Source organism: Rhinopithecus bieti, unplaced genomic scaffold (genome assembly GCF_001698545.2).
Source record: "Rhinopithecus bieti isolate Rb0 unplaced genomic scaffold, ASM169854v2 scaffold_10712, whole genome shotgun sequence".
NCBI lineage: Eukaryota > Metazoa > Chordata > Mammalia > Primates > Cercopithecidae > Rhinopithecus > Rhinopithecus bieti.
The window spans coordinates 278,300-294,536 of record NW_016806920.1 but is presented as its reverse complement, the minus strand read 5'-3'; the positions used below and the strand labels follow the sequence as shown (position 1 = coordinate 294,536).

At 41.5% G+C, this 16,237-nt stretch overlaps 1 protein-coding gene across 2 annotated transcripts; it reads left to right on the top strand.

The window, feature by feature from the left end:
- The first annotated feature begins 2,280 nt into the window (after nt 1-2,280).
- Nucleotides 2,281-12,752, top strand: LSMEM1 (leucine rich single-pass membrane protein 1). 2 transcript variants are annotated; one of them, XM_017878663.1, is made up of 4 exons: nt 2,281-2,623; nt 6,402-6,533; nt 8,446-8,574; nt 11,655-12,752. In XM_017878663.1, exons 2-4 carry the CDS (start codon nt 6,407-6,409, stop codon nt 11,783-11,785), a joined length of 387 nt encoding a protein of 128 aa, XP_017734152.1. In that variant the 5' UTR covers nt 2,281-2,623; nt 6,402-6,406; the 3' UTR covers nt 11,786-12,752. The 2 variants fall into 2 exon arrangements, with proteins under 2 accessions (XP_017734152.1, XP_017734153.1); XM_017878664.1 differs by lacking the exon at nt 2,281-2,623 and having other exon boundaries at nt 6,197-6,533.
- The last annotated feature ends 3,485 nt before the right edge of the window (nt 12,753-16,237 follow it).

Here is a 16,237-nt window from a genome sequence, read left to right as displayed (position 1 = left end):
CTTGCTCTGTCGCCCAGGCTGGAGTGCAAGTGGCCGGATCTCAGCTCACTGCAAGCTCCGCCTCCCGGGTTCCCGCCATTCTCCTGCCTCAGCCTCCTGAGTAGCTGGGACTACAGGCGCCCGCCACCACGCCTGGCTAGTTTTTTGTACTTTTAGTAGAGACGGGGTTTCACCGTGTTAGCCAGGATGGTCTCGATCTCCTGACCTCATGATCCGCCCGTCTCGGCCTCCCAAAGTGCTGGGATTACAGGCTTGAGCCACCGCGCCCGGCCCATTGCTTGATTCTTGATTAATTTTGCCTACTTTCATTATTTTGAGGCTCAAGCATTTTGAAGTATTCATTGTCTGTGACTCCTCTTTGATGGGTACTAAATTTCCTGGGAGTGAATTTAGATACCTGAGATGTAATATATGAAAGAAAAAGCAAATGCTTGAGAATGTCCCTAGATTAGACACTTCACATGAGAATATTTCTTTTTGTGACCCAAAACTTTTTTTTTGAGATGAAGTTTCATTCTTGTTGCCCAGGCTGGAGTCCAATGGTATAATCTCCTGCCTTAGCCTCCTGAGTAGCTGGGATTACAGGCAAGTGCCACCAAACCCAGCTAATTTTGTATTTTTAGTAGAGACGGGGTTTCTCCATGTTGGTCAGGCTGGTCTCTAACTCCCGACCTCAGGTAATCTGCCTGCCTCAGCCTCCCAAAGTTCTGGGATTACAGGCGTGAGCCACCGCGCTTGGCCCCAAAACTCTTCTTAAAGGTGGCCTTGCAGGTACATTATAGTTAAAATGAAGTCGGTTGTCTTGCTTTGTTCTTAAGTGGCTCTCCAGAAGTCTAACTGGTCTAGAGGCAGCCTTATCCCCCTCACTGGTGTATAGTTGAATTCAAACTTGAATGGGAGGTTTGGGTTTACATCTCATCTCTGCCACTTGCAATCAGTGTATCCCTCAACAGTTAAATTCCTTAGTCTCCATTTTCTTCCCCCTTCAGAGGAGGTTAATATTCCACAAAGTTAGAAGATTACAGGAGAGAGGAAAAGTAGTAAATGCCCCAAAATGAGGCAGTTACTTCTATTATATCTTCGAAGGATAGCTGGCTTAAGGCAGATCAGGTAGTTAGGAGATTTCTTAAAATCAGCATGATAAGAGCTAACATGAACATTTTGATTATTCAGAGAAATATGACATAGATTTTTAACATACGTTTCTGAGAAAAGTTACTAGTTATATTGTCTTCCTCCAAGAATTGGTCTTTGGGTACAGATGAGGCTTGAGAAAATGACATTCCCTCTTAGACTAGGTAGCGTGAAGGGGGGAAAAAATGACATTCCTCTTCCCCCCAAAGCAGAGTGAGGTCCGTATGGGATATAGGTGTAAAGAAAATTTTGGGCTGGGCGTGGTGGCTCATGCTTGTAATCCCAGAACTTTGGGAGGCTGAGGTGGGTGGATCACTTGAAGTCAGGAGTTCAAGACTAGCCTGACCAACATGGTGAAACCCCATCTCTACTAAAAATAAAAAAAATTAGCCGGGCATGGTGACACATGCCTGTAATCCCAGCTACTCGGGAGGCTGAGGCAGGAGAATCCAGAGGCAGAGGTCGCAGTAAGCTGGGATCATGCCCCTGCACTCCGCCTAGGTGACAGAGCAAGACTCCAACTCAAAGAAAATTTTGTGGAACACGTTTTCTCACTGACACGAAAAGTGTTTCAAAGATGAATAATGTCCGTCAAGCCATGGCAATGAAAGTGAGGATGATAAAGGATTGCACAGCTGTGTACAACCTCACTGTTAGTATCCCGCTGGGATAGTTGGTCTCCTCATCACTGTAGCATCTTTTATGTACAGCAGAGGGCAGAAGCTCCTTGGCATGTATGTGAGGGAACCACATAAATGGAAGTTTGATATTCCTGAGAAAGGAGGATGTGCAAACACTCACAGAATAAAGCCTTTGTAAAGGAAAGGCAGCTGATGAGATGGAGTACTTCCTTCACCTGCGGTGGGTCTGTAGCCATGAAATTGCCCACTCACAATCGCTTTTTGTAGCTACTGGAAGCACTAGGCCTCTGACCTGCCATCATCCTTGTTATTGATGTCATAATCATATTCTGTCCCTGTTTATTGCAGTTCTCTGGTTTGTCTGGAGTGTTTGCAAGTCAGTCATCATAATGGCAGCTTCTGCCTGCTACAGGATATTTATATATGGAAACATACCATAGCGGGAGTGCTGGAAAGGTGGTGTCAGCTTACACAGTTGCTTCAGCCAAATAAGGACGGTAACTTCAGTTCAATAAAAACCTCATCAGTTACCAACTAAATCAGAGCATGGTGTTTTTTTGTTGTTTTCTTTTTAAAGCATAGTTTTAGTAATATGTTTACTAAAATCTTAGACATTATGGAAAAGTCAGGATTTGGAATCTTACACTGCTTGGCTAAATTAAGACTAAATATAGACCAACAGTTTCATGCTGGGGCTTATGGGCCTCATAGGAGCACCTGTATGCTGAAGAAAGGCAAAGAGAGAACTACAGAATTTGTAGAAACGTTTTGTTGTAGTTGCTTCTGAACAATTAGTTTTGTTTGTTTGTTTTGTTTTCTGGTAACCTAGCAGTCAAAGCTCACATTTTGTAAGTAACTTGCATGCTATTACTCTACTGAGACTGAATTAGTATTATTGAGTCTGGGAAGTTTTGTTGCATGTGCTGTGTTTTTCAAATTTGATAGAAATGATTTAGACTTGATTTTAAAAATTACTTCCTGAACATGAAGAGGCATTGACTCGTAAATGAAATTAAAGAACAAATTACCATGACTTATTCAATAAAACTGCTTATTAGCTTTGAATTATGCCCTATTATAACTATTCTGATTTTGTGGCAAGCAATACTGGTGTGAGTTATTTCTATGGTTTGATACCAAGCACCTGTGGTTAAAAAATAAAGCACAAGGCAATTTTTCATAGACAATTATCTTTATTTGTCGGAATATTTATTTGTAAATAGCAAAATAATTCTTAAATGACAAAAAAATCAACTGTTAGCAGTGATCTAAACCAGAGGAAAATGAAATTACTTACATGTTTCCAGTCAAAGTATAAGAAAGGGTTCTGTTAAGGGGATTCTGCTTTAGCCAATCTTGGTGAATAAGAAATTTACACACTGCTGTTGAAAAGGAGGGTCAAGTTAGTGTGATGAAGAATAGCTAGTAACACTGGCTTCTCCAGGCTTGCTGGTTGTTCCTAGATGCCCTCATTTGGAGATGCCAAAGATAGCAACTACTGGGTGTCAAACAGCTGTGGGGCCTGGTTTTAGGGCCATGTGACCTTGTATCCATTTACTAGCAGACTCATGAGTCATTTGCAAGTCATTTGCAGGCTCTTGGAGCCCTGGAACAGCACCCAGCTCAGTTTTCTGTGCTACTTCTTTATTTTTCCACTTGCATGTTGCGGTTCATTAAAAAAAATATTGGAATAGCATATATTTACATTGTGACTTCACTCTAAAGAAGACATTTTCTTTCAGAGCACATCATGGCTCACTAGGTTGCTGTCTTAGTTTTTTTGGAGTCACCTTTTGAGTAGATAGCAAGGCCAGTAATTTGGAGATTTTATTAGCTGTACTCTTAAAGTCAGTTTTTGTGGCTGTGATTTTTTAGCTAGGTCTCTATTTTGTAAACATTAATTAAGCCTCAGTATGAAACTTAAGCAACAGCAGATACATTCCTGAAGGGGAAGCTAAGGCTCAAGGCTATTAAGTCAGAGATCCAAAAATGAACCACGCTTCAGTTACCACACCTAAAATAGAAGCTGTGTGTGGAACAATGGCCCTGTGATGTGGCACATAAAACTTTTTTTCCTGGTCAAATATTACTGTTTCGTCAAATATTAGTATAAATAAATGATAAAATATAAAACACATCTAAAAGAATTGTTTTAAAATCTGTGACTATGCGTGAGTGAATATTTTGGGGCCTTGGATTTATCTGCAAAAGGATAAGATTCTAAAGCTCTTTCACTCTATTTGCTGCTGCTTTTTAATTTTTTAAAATTGTCATATCAAGTCATAGGAATGCTCTATGAAGTATATTTGGAATTCAGTAATATCAATAAAGTGCTATGGTAGTATCTTATCTGAAAACTCAGGGAATTGTTTGTTCTTATTAATTAAAATTTCAGGATAAGTGAAACATACTTTTTTAGCTTTAATTCTAAAAAATATTTTAGTTCACGACTTTTTGAGCTCACTTTCTTAGCTAGGGTTCTGGTAGCATATTTTTCACAAGTACCAGTAGTTTTAGGTATTACTGGGAAACTGCTGTTTTTTTTTGTTTGTTTGTTTTGTTTTGTTTTTGTTTTTCTTGTTTGTTTAATATTTTAGACTATAGTTTAAGTTGCTCAGTAAATGTCTGATACTTTTTCCCCCATATCTTCTTTAGGTGTATACTTTTTTTTTTCTGAATTTGGTTTCTCCCAACTCTATATTTCTCTTCATTCTGTAGTTGAGTTTTAAAGGAAATTTTTGCAATAACAGGAAGTACACAGTGTGTTGTCAAATATGCACAGGCACCATATTTATCGCATTGACTTTATAGAGTCCAGATAGACATTACATGAGGATTTTTATCCTCAATCTTATTTCTGTTCATGTACTTATTATTAACTGCTTCCAATTCTTTTGAAAATGGTGAGATTTAAATCCTAAATAAACATTTCAGGTGTTCCATCTTAACGTAAGTCACCAACTTCTTTTTTTTTTTTTTTGAGACGGAGTCTCGCTCTGTGGCCCAGGCTGGAGTGCAGTGGCCGGATCTCAGCTCACTGCAAGCTCCGCCTTCCGGGTTTACGCCATTCTCCTGCCTCAGCCTCCCGAGTAGCTGGGACTACAGGTGCCCGCCACCTCGCCCGGCTAGTTTTCGTATTTTTTAGTAGAGACGGGGTTTCACCGTGTTAGCCAGGATGGTCTTGATCTCCTGACCTCGTGATCCGCCCATCTCGGCCTCCCAAAGTGCTGGGATTACAGGTCACCAACTTCTAAACCTGGCACTGGGAATTTGAAGAATAGGATTGGTCCCTACTCTAAGGAGTTTTCAGTCTATCGGGGGATATCAAAGATGTAAGCAAATAAGTGCAATAAAATACTATAGATGTTCTGATAGAAGAATGTAAAGAATCCAACAAAGGCAAAGGAAAGACAGGTTTGTTCTGTCTTCTTAGGGGAAGTGATGTTTGAGCTGGGTCTTGAGGCAGGATTAGGAAGGGATATAGACAAGAAAAGTAGCACAAAGCAAGACTCAGTGAACGCTGAACAAAAGGCCTGATTCCAGCTCTGCTACCAGGCAAATGTGTGATCCTGGGCATTTACCTCGCCGAGCTTCCATTTCCTCATTTGCAGAAAGGATGGGGGCTAAAGCACATCTAACACCATTTCTAGATCGAAAAGTCCTCTAGCATGATTAGACTCGATAACCATGAAAGGAAAAGCTTTTATAGTAATTGAAATTTGTCTTCCTAGAGCCTTCTTTTCACACAATTAAATGGCCACAAGTTGTCTGTTGTGCTAGAGATACATCTCCATGTAAACCTTTTAAACTCACCAGGCTTTTCAGTGTTGCTTGCAGTTGTGCTGTCATTAGAGAATATTACTTTTAATATTTAATAAACCTCAAGCTATTTATTACATAAGTGACCTCAATCTAAGGGAAACCCAGGTGGAAGAGATCTTGGAGGTCCTGAAGTCTAGCAGGGTTTCTCTCTATAGCATCTAAGTTTGCTAAGATTGTTGTCCTGGGGACTCACAGTCAGCATCTTATGGCGAAAGGAAATGTGTGAAGGGAAGGACTTATATGCCATATGGAGGGAAGCTATAAAAATTGCAATTTTCTATTAAAGCCTCCTGCAATTAGAATGGTTCATGGTAATATTCTCTTCTTTCAGAATGTTTTATGGCCACTGCTGACTAGCTTAATTTTATGTACCTAGTCTTCTTGCGTAAAGGATTTGAGGCATCTCACCAGAATATGAACAATGTAATAAAAGAGAAAAATTTAAAAATCAGTTACAAAACAAAAAACAGATCCAGGGAAAGTATAGGCAGAACTGAGAAATCTGAGGAGGAGAAAAGAGCATTTGCAGAGAAGCAGGGTGTACACAGATGTACAATTCTTAAAATTGGGCCACACATTTGACTGTGAGCTTCCTGGCAAGCAAAGCAAAAAGAACGATTACAAAGTGGTCCACAGAAGGAAATTTTTGTTTCTGGATAAGCCAAGTTCTCTAGACCCTTAGCTGAAAATAGTATTTGTGGGTGGTTCTTCATAGGCCCGTCTGGCTTCCTGATGGCTGTGCTTCTTGTGAAGTTGAGTTCACAAGCCCAACCTCTTGTTTTTAACATCAGTGTTTTCTTCCAGGGACAATGACTCATTCTTCCCAGGACACTGGTACCTGTGGCATTCAGGAAGATGGAAAGCTTTATGTGGTGGATTCCATAAATGACTTAAACAAATTAAACCTCTGTCCAGCCGGATCGCAGCATCTGTTCCGTATGTGTGCTGGGGAAGGCAAGAGCGGTCCTTCCTAGCTTCTAGGCTACCTAAAAATAGCCACTGCTGACTGGATGTGTGGATGTGGTGGGGGTGGAGTGGGCATTAGGAAGAGGTTGGCACTGGAAATGTTATTTGTTGTCAGGGAATTTTTGCTTTTGTTTTCTGAACACTTGACAGGATTATGGGCTTTCTTGGCTCCAACACGAGATTTGAACCCTTGACTTCAAATATTCTGAGATCCTGGGGCCTCAGATCTCTGGAAAGGGGTGGAGCCTGCAAAGCTGGACTCCTGGAGGCTCGCTCATCCCTTTCCCAGTGACCATGGCTCGGTTACCGATGGGGACTGCTTCCCACCAGAGTGTTGTTTTATAGCAGATTTGCCAAGAGAATGCGCAAACCAGAGCATTTTCTACTTACAAGTTACAAATTGCGCAATTAAGGGTTGGAAAAAGGGGGTAGGGGAAGCAAAATAACATCTGCTAAATATTAAATGTGTATCTTGCCTCCTAAATATTATAAATGAGCTCTGTCAGATCACTCTGAGCGCCATCTTTTCTAGCTTAAACGCTGACATTCAAACACCAGTGTTAATTGCTCACTTGCCATTTGTTTCATATACACTCTAAACTTATTGTCCCAATGTTATATCTATCATTTCCTGTCTAAATCCTTTCTAAGTTCCTCCTTTTTTCTTCATTTTAATAAGTTCAAATTTTCAACTGTTTTTATTGCATTCGGTCTCAATAGAAGTAGAAGTTGGGTATCAGCCTACACTGTTGCTTTGATTAGGAAGCAAAAGTGACTGAAAGGTATGGCATAGGATGTACTTATAAGGCATGGGACATTAGCCACCCATCTGTCCATAATCACGTGGCACAGTGAGTGGAACCAATTCAGCGTAGGAGAGTATGCAAAAAGTAATCCAATGATCTCCACTACCCCAGGTTTCTGTGTTGCTTATTCAATTTAATCTGGGTGTTATTAGGCAAGTAGACCTTGCAAAAATGGTGATTAAATGCAGACAATTCTTGGTTTGAGTGAACCAAGCTGTTGATAAAATGTAACTGCATTCTTAGTTCAACTGCAAAGCATTTAAAAGAACCTTGCTTCCAGAGCATATCCATCCAGAAGACAGTTTTAAGAGAACAATGAGATCACTTGGACACAGGAAGGGGAACATCACATACCGGGTCCTATTGTGGGGAAGGAGAGGGGAGGGATAGCATTAGGAGATATACCTAATGTAAACGACAAGGTAATGGGGGCAGCAGACCAACATGGCACATGTATACATACGTAACAAACCTGCACGTTTTGCACATGTACCCTAGAACTTAAAGTAAAATAAAAATAAATAAATAAATAAAATTAAAAAAAAAAGAAACTAAAATAGGTCAGGGCCGTTTTTGTTTAAATGGATGTAGGCTTAACTGATTATTCCTATAATAAAAGAAGTTTCCAGGGAGATATCCCAGAGCATTCAACTGAGTCTTCCACCCGGCATAGGTGTCCCACACCCAGTTCTGTTTTACTCCTGGGTTACTTTGGGGAAGGGTAATAGAACTTCTATCACTCTTAGCCTTTAACATCTATATTCCCTCCCCCCACACACAAAAATTCATGTTCTGCTATTTCAGTGTTAAGACAGTCTTCAAAGAACTTTCCAAACAGGTCTAAGGAGATAGCTTAACCCTGCTTATTCCTTGAATACCAAGAGAAGAAGGTAAATAATTCACAGATTTCTCTCTGCCCAAAGACATTCCTAAAACAGAAGTCACTTTCTAGGCTTGTCAGAGAGAAACTGGGTGTATCCATTACTCATGGTCTAACAGTGGGGTACTGTTCAGTTCTGCTGACAAGTTGTATGCTGAGCAGTTTTTGTCCTTGTTTTTTGTTTGTTTTGTATTAGCTCTAGAGGACAAAATCCCAGTCCTTGGCACAAACTCAGGAAATGGAAGCCGGAGTCTGTTTTTTGTGGGGCTGCTGATTGTGCTGATTGTCAGCCTGGCACTGGTTTTTTTCGTGATATTTCTAATAGGTAAGTACCACCACAGGTTTCTTTTTTATTACTTGTATGCATTTATTCATAGCTGGTTGACTTTGCTCCTGCAGAGTTTGCACCCTCCAGTCAATGCTTCCTGGTGGTCAGTGCTTACATTGAAAGAAGGAATGCCTCGAGTGAACCCTGCTGGCTGAGGACAGGGTCCCTTGGGCACAAACCCACCGCAGAAGCCCACAGTGCCAGAAGTCCATGAATGTGTATGTTGAATAATTCTGTAGCACTTTAATTTCTCACTTGGAGCCTCTAGCTGCCCAATGGAAGGCAACTTATTCTGGTTGATTCTAGCTTTACTTTATCCAATGCCTAGATTTCTCCACTAAATTCAGATCTATAACACATAGTCACATTGAGGCTTTGAACTGAACTCGCTCCCACGTTTTCTCACTTGCATATCATCCTAGACATCAATGAGAAGCACTTGAGGGCTTGTTTAAGGCCCCAGAGACAGTGTTGGAGATGTATAAATGTGGCTTCTTTCCAGTTTGATCATGTTCAGGCAATCTGCTCCTAATATAACCTGCTTTGTCTGCTCCTGGCCTGGGTCATGCATGTTGTGACCTTGAGTGGTGACTCAGACTTCCCCACCTCAGCTTCTCAGTCAAGGATCCTTCAAGCCTCCAGCGCCGCCACCCTCTCTGCCTTGGATGTGGGAGGGGTGCTGTCCACCTGTGGTGCTGTGGACCTTGGATGTGGGAGGGGTGCTGAGCATTGCCTCTTTCCACGGAGCCCAGAAGTTTCCCCTCTCATCTGGAATTATTTTGATTCTCTTCCAGATGACTTACGAGTAGATGGAGCCTAAGGGAAGGTGTCATCTTTGATACCTTTTTGCCTGGGTGTACTGCACTGTCATTTCTTTCACCCCTGAGTGCTTTATAGCTTTTGGAAGGGCTTAATTTAATCTCATTCAGGATTAGAGGAGGCAGAGGTGGTGATGACGATGAGAGGAGACAGGTGGGCAGAGTTCATGATGACCCTTTCACCACTTCCAATCCCATTTCCTCCCCCAAAAATTCCTCCCTCCTTGCAGCTTGAAGGTCTTTAGCCTCTGGAGAAAAAGGGACTGGGAGGGAGGGGTCATGTTTAATTGCTTCTCTTGCACCTGGCTGATGCCCTTTTGCATTTAGAAGCTAACATGTGAACTATTTTTTTTTTTTCTTTTTTTTTTTTGAGACGGAGTCCGCTCTGCCGCCCAGGCTGGAGTGCAGTGCCAGATTCAGCTCACTGCAAGCTCCCCCTCCCGGGTTCACGCCATTCTCCTGCCTCAGCCTCCCAGTACTGGGACTACAGGCCGCCCCGCCACGTCGCCCGGCTACTTATTTGTATTTTTAGTAGAGACGGGTTTCACCATGTTAGTCCAGGATGGTCTCGATCTCCTGACCTCGTGATCCGCCGTCTCGGCTCCCTCCCAAAGTGCTGGGATTACAGGCTTGAGCCACCGCGCCCGGCCCCTACATGTGAACTATTTTTACAATAGTTGCAAACTTGCAACTGATGATCAGTTAGGGGAGGCTTGGCTACTGAACCAGCAATGCCAGAAAGAGCACATGGGCTAGTATTCTGAACCATTACTCCAACATAAATTAATGCTGGGCATGTCATTCTACCACACCCGCCTGGGGGTAATAACCAAGTTAAACTGTTAGGAAATTTTAGGTATGTCTACAGACATGTAAACACCTTCCCCCCGCGCCAAATTCTTTTTTTCTGTGAGATAAGTAGCAAGATTGAGGGAAAAATACCAAATGCTATATATTGAGTCATTACTCTGTCCCAGACACTGTGCTAAGCCCTTGATACCTCTTTGTTCACAACCTTGTAACAACTCTGTAGTGTAGAATCCATTATTATTATTATTATTTTAAGATGAAATCTTACTCTGTTGCCCAGGCCGGAGTGCAGTGGTGTGATCTCAGCTCACTGCAATGTCACCTCCCAGGTTCAAGTGATTCTCCTGCCTCGGCCTCCCAAGTAGCTGGGACTACAGGTGTGAGCCACCATGCCCAGCTAATTTTTGTACTTTTAGTAGAGATGGGGTTTCACCATGTTGGCCAGGCTGGTCTCGAACTCCTGACTTCAGGTGATCCTCCCGCCTTGGCCTCCCAAAGTGCTGGGATTACAGGTGTGAGCCACCACACTCGGCCAATTCCATTATTATTTTGGTTTTATGAATGCTGAAACTGAGGTTTAGAGAGACCTATTAATGTGTCCAAGGTCATGTTGCTAGTAAGTGGCAAATTGGGGCTCAAGGACACTCCACTTGACATCAGAGACTATGTACTTTATCAACATCACTATGTTCCACTTGTATGAATAACATTTATTTTATATTTGCCTTGAGTGTTTTTTATTGAGGACAAAGTCATATTAAATGAGAAACAGAAAGATCAGGTGAATAAAGAAGAGTGTCTTTTTATTGGACAATTGCTCTGTGTTAGATACATTAAGTTTATTACCTTAAATCCTTCCTCTAGCCATCTTAGAAAATTTAACTCTGATAAGCAACCTCAAAGTGTTCCATTCTGTATCTTATTGCCAAAGGTCTTGTGTATTTGGAAAATATTGTTTTTCCATTCTAATGGGTGGTCTGAGGGGGAATGATTACACATTCATTTTGGGCTGGTAATTCAGAACAAGCAGACTTAGGTCAAAATAGGCTGGAACCCAAAGAATGTAATTTCTCAAATAAGGAGTGAAAACCTTTTTCTGAGAATGGGTCTCAAAATAAAGCAGCATAGCAATCGCGTCTAGGAGGACAATCAAACATGCTGACAGTTTCCTTTGGTTGCTCACAGCAAGGTCTTTCTTAGCCATAATTGGTGTGAAGTTGCCAAAGGTAGCCTAGGCTGGCACCAAGAGGTTGTAAAAACAATTCACTGGCTAGGCAACTTCAGTCTTCACCGGTTTCTCTCCTGGGCTTCTGGCATGCATGGATACGGGAACAGGGGATTTGCCAAGAGTGTCTTTCAGCATCCGCTGAGCACCAGTGCGGGGCTCTGATGAATTTCAGTGGAACACAGTGGAAACCAATGTAACACAGTCTGTTTTCTGTTTTGAAGTTCAAACTGGAAAAAAGATGGATGATGTGTCAAGAAGACTAACAGCTGAAGGAAAAGACATAGATGATCTTAAGAGAATAAACAACATGATTGTAAAGCGACTCAACCAACTGGACTCGGAACAAAACTAAAGAAATTATTTTTCTGAGAGCAACTGCTAACACCTTGAGCTTCTTACTTTCCTGGGAGTGTACAGGGTTAGGAACTGAGAAACTGCACTTCTTCAGGCAACAGATGATCTGGTCAGGGAACCCATCCCTGGGGCCCACTTTCTGCAGCAAGATGGGATCAACTCCAAGGCAAGTGGGCATGGGAATAGGAACTAAAAAGGGGTGAACTTGTCTCAGCCCCCTTTTATGGTAGGACACTTCATCTTTAATGGGGTTAAGGGTGGGCGGCTAGCAGGGAGGAAAATCAACAGAACGCAAGAGAACTTGACTATGTACATACAGGTTCTTACCGAAGGAGCTTTGCTACCAGAACAAGTTCACTGTGTCAGTGAAGTTCATGACACCTCATGCACCTTTACAGATGCCTGGGAAAGCCTGAGAAATTCATTGAGTTTTAGGTGTTGAAGGGAACCAGGTGATTACTCTTTTCAATAAGACAGATTCTGCTCAGGTGATTAGAATTTAACTCTATTTCCCCAGGGACAGCAATGGGTGGGCCCCAGAGCTAGTTGCTGTCTAGTGTTTGCTGGTGAAAACATGAGCAGTAGTTATGGCATTGGACCTGGTTATGTGGGGTTGGAGGTTGAAAGGGAAAGCCTAATTAATTCAACTAATGTTTAGTAAGCTCCTGCTCTGTGCAAATCACTCTACTCTAGAGGAGCTTCCATAAGAGTGCAGGATAAAGAAAGGAGATGGACAGTTATATGTAATTATATAAGCTTCGTTTACTTTGTTTCTCATGAAAAAACCCCTTTGGTACCCTGCTGATTGATTTGGAAGAAATCTGGCAGGTTTGTGGCCTTTGCTAAATTACACTAGGAAATTATGTAGTTAGAATATTGGGAACCTGCATTAGTTCCAGCAACGAAAGTAAGACACACAGCATATGACATAAGATACAGTGTGAAATAAATGAGCTTAAAAAGCATGAGTCTTAGAAAATCTTTTATTTAATATAAAAATATTCTACCAGTCAATTGAAGAATGTATTATGATTTTATCATTTTGGGTTGATCAAAAACATTTGGGTTTACTAGGATATTAAACATTCACTTTATAACACTAAATAGTTAATGAAATAAACACAACACATTTTGCTTATCCAGTTTTGCACTCAAAAACCATTTGTATTGATACTCTTTTTCTTAAAATTGATAGCTATCATGCAGAACATTGTTAAAATGAGAAATTTGCAATTACTGGAAAATCCTTTTTGACCTATTGATGGAGTATGGCCAAAATCATTGTTATCACGATTTGTTGTAAAGTTGTTTCAGAAACTGATGATCTGATGCAACAGTTCTTTGAAAAAATCACTTATTTCTTTCCTTTCTGTATGCTCTTATTATACTTTTCTACCTTTTCTGTCTAAACAGTGGATATATTTCATCCTCAGTGATAACCTTTAGTCCGAGAAATTTATGGTTTTTACAACATAAAATAGTGTCAGATAAGTCATTTTATTCCTCTTTTTGGAGGTTATACATATAAAGGACTTAAAAATATAAAGGACTAACTCAATAAATGTTAGTTGTTATTATAATGATATTGTTAAAAGTAGTAGGTGTGGCATAGTGGAAATAACCGGCTACATTTAAACCTCTATTGGTGAGACTAAGGACCAAAAATTGTTTTTGTGCCATGGTTTAAGATGATAGCCACCCTGATCTCTTCTGACCACGGATGATGGTGTGAGAGTCTTTTAGCAAAATCACTCGTTAAGTTACAGTATAAGAGGTGATCAGTATAAGCAGAAGGGTTTGTTGTTTTCCAAATGATCTAGTCTGAAGAACATAAGGATCCACATTCACCTACCTGCGCTGGAGCCAGGAACCTGTCTGTCTGCCCTAGGCTAAGGGCTTGACCCACAGGGTGCACTGGGAGGAGGAAGTGGGACACTAAAGGTAAGGCCCAGGAGAAGCAAAAGGAATAGAAGGGACAGCTGAACCAAGACATGTCCTGATAGGAAAAGATAACAGAGTTTTGCACTATTCTTTGGACTTTGGCTGTGTTCACAAAAGGCTGAGAGAGAGATGATTGTTCTACTAACAGATTTTATCTGCACGCCCTTCCTGATGTTGCTAGCCATTATGGGAGGATCACACATATCTTTTGACTCTAGGTCCAAGCTGTGTACTTTGTATTCTGCCATGAGGACCCCAGAAGAATCTTCTTATAGCCCCACAAACTTTTCTGTCTTGGTAACCACCTATAGGTGCTGGCCCAGCTCTGCATACCACTTACCACACACTACTGTGACACATGGAGGCTGTTGGGTCTTGGAGCTACCTGGAACTAGGAGGCCCTGGCTTCTAGTAAGGCCACTGAGCGGCAACCTAAGGGATACAGGGTACTTATCACTCAGGAATAGACCAGGATCATGTGGCCAGGACTCTGTCAATGGGCACCAATCCCAAAGCAAGAACAAAGCAACAAGGAGATATGAAAATAACACAAAACAACTGTTTTGTTCTTGGTAAAAATAGCCTGGGGAAAAGGGAAGAATCTTGGTGCGCACGTCATTTGGACTAACTGAGGTATCTTGTAATATATTGTGCAAACCATCATCTTATAACAAATTTTTATTGCTTAGAAAAAAAATTAATGGAAACAAGTTCTCCTTGAGTCAGGGCATAAAAATAATTTTATTCCAGCTTAACATAATGACCCTATTTATATTCAGGAGAGAAGGATAAGCAAAAGAGATCAATCATCAGAGAAGCCTGGTAATCTATCCCCTCTGTGAATGAGTTTGCCCCCAAGAAGCTGTGAAAAGAGAGAGCCTTAGAACTGTGGTCAGGCAGTGTATTTTCTTTTAAGGAAAAATAAAAATGTTCTTACTGGAATCCGTGCAGCCATGTATTTGGTGAAGATGAAGACGTCTCAGTAATTTTTTTTTTTTTTACATAGGGAAAACATTACTGAAATGTAATTCAACACAGAACAAAAATCCATTTAATAAATGGGTACTAGGCATGTACACTGTGCCCAGCAGTGGGGCCGTGCTGTGCTGTCCTGTGCTGGATACTACAAGGGGTCTCAGCGGCGGCGAAGGCATGGACCCTTCAAAGAGGTTTCCGATCTGGTCGTGCAAATAAGCCATGTACAGGCAACCAGTAATGATCTGTAATCATGAATCATAAATAGCAGTTCCTCAGTGTGCCCATCCGAGTATCACTTGAGAGGCTGGAAAAACCCTGATTCTTGGACCGTGACCTTGGCTATTCTGACTTAGCAGGTGTGGGGTGGGACTAGGAATTCCTGTTATGAAATGCTGCTGTGATGATTCTGGTGCTCAGTTTGGGTGGCTGGACTGATAATGGATTCAGAGTAAGCTTGGGTTCTGATTCTGGTTCTATGCAGGAGTAACAGTGTGGCCTTGATCATGTTCCTGAATTCCCCTGACTTTCAGCATTTTCTTCTGTATCATGGGAGGGTGTTGCTGTTGGTGAGAATAAGGGAGTTGGCACAAAGCCCTTCAGTCTCTGTGTTGTTTATAAGTCACTAAAAAATTAAGTGAACTTAAATTGTGTATTAAAGAGGGGGTCCATTCTGTAGATATTATTTTCAGTGTTTAGGCAACACTAGTAATCTCTTGTCCAAGAACCCCCAAATGTGTTCAGAACATGCCTGTGTCACTTCCTCCCTCACTCATTTTTATTTTCTCTTTATTTCCATCCCATTCCTGTACCTCCGGTCCCACTTGTCTTGACCTCTTCAACCGCACAGAGCTTAGGTTCCAGTTTATGGGGCTGTTGAGGGCTATTTTGATAGCAGGTGTGAGCAAGCACCTGGGAACCCTAAAGGGTGAGGGACCAGAGGAGAGTCCAGGCAAGGGGCTTGCTCTACATACTGCCCCAAGAGAGCCTGGGAAGATCTGGTTGAGAAAAGTAGTGCTGCTCCGGTCTCTGCCTAAGGGAGTAGCTACACATTAGACTCACCCCCGCCTGATCCCACCCACATCAATTACATCAGGATCCACCAAGTCCCATCATTTTGAGTGGGAACTTCCAGTCTTGAGTCTTCTTCTGAAGACATTTTCTAGACCCTGTGATAGGAGAAGATTGACATTCCCTTCTGGGATGGGCAGATGTCCCTTATTTGATCTAGCCGTATAAGGGACTTAGAAACAACTCTACTCTTCAGATTTAGTGGGATTAAAAATGTAATCAACCAATATTAAAATATTCAGTAATCAATTGGAACCAATGACAGTCATGTGCCGTGAACTGAGACAAGTGATTGATTTATTCCTCAGGAGCTGAGGAGCAAAACCAAATGTTAAAGTGAGCAGTGATAGGCTGTTATGTAGTACAGTGCAACTCCTAAAACAGCAAAGAATAAAATTTGTCTTAAATTTAGCTGAGTTTTCTGTCTTTGCAAAAGAGTCAATTTGGACAAAACTTGTGTTGC

Bases quoted from the DNA above. Each gene is read 5' to 3' on its own strand.
- LSMEM1 (XM_017878663.1), top strand. From the start codon at position 6,407: ATGACTCATTCTTCCCAGGACACTGGTACCTGTGGCATTCAGGAAGAT. The intron at 6,534-8,445 runs GTATGTGTGCTG...GTTTTGTATTAG, and splicing joins CGGATCGCAGCATCTGTTCC to CTCTAGAGGACAAAATCCCA. The intron at 8,575-11,654 runs GTAAGTACCACC...TCTGTTTTGAAG, and splicing joins TTTCGTGATATTTCTAATAG to TTCAAACTGGAAAAAAGATG.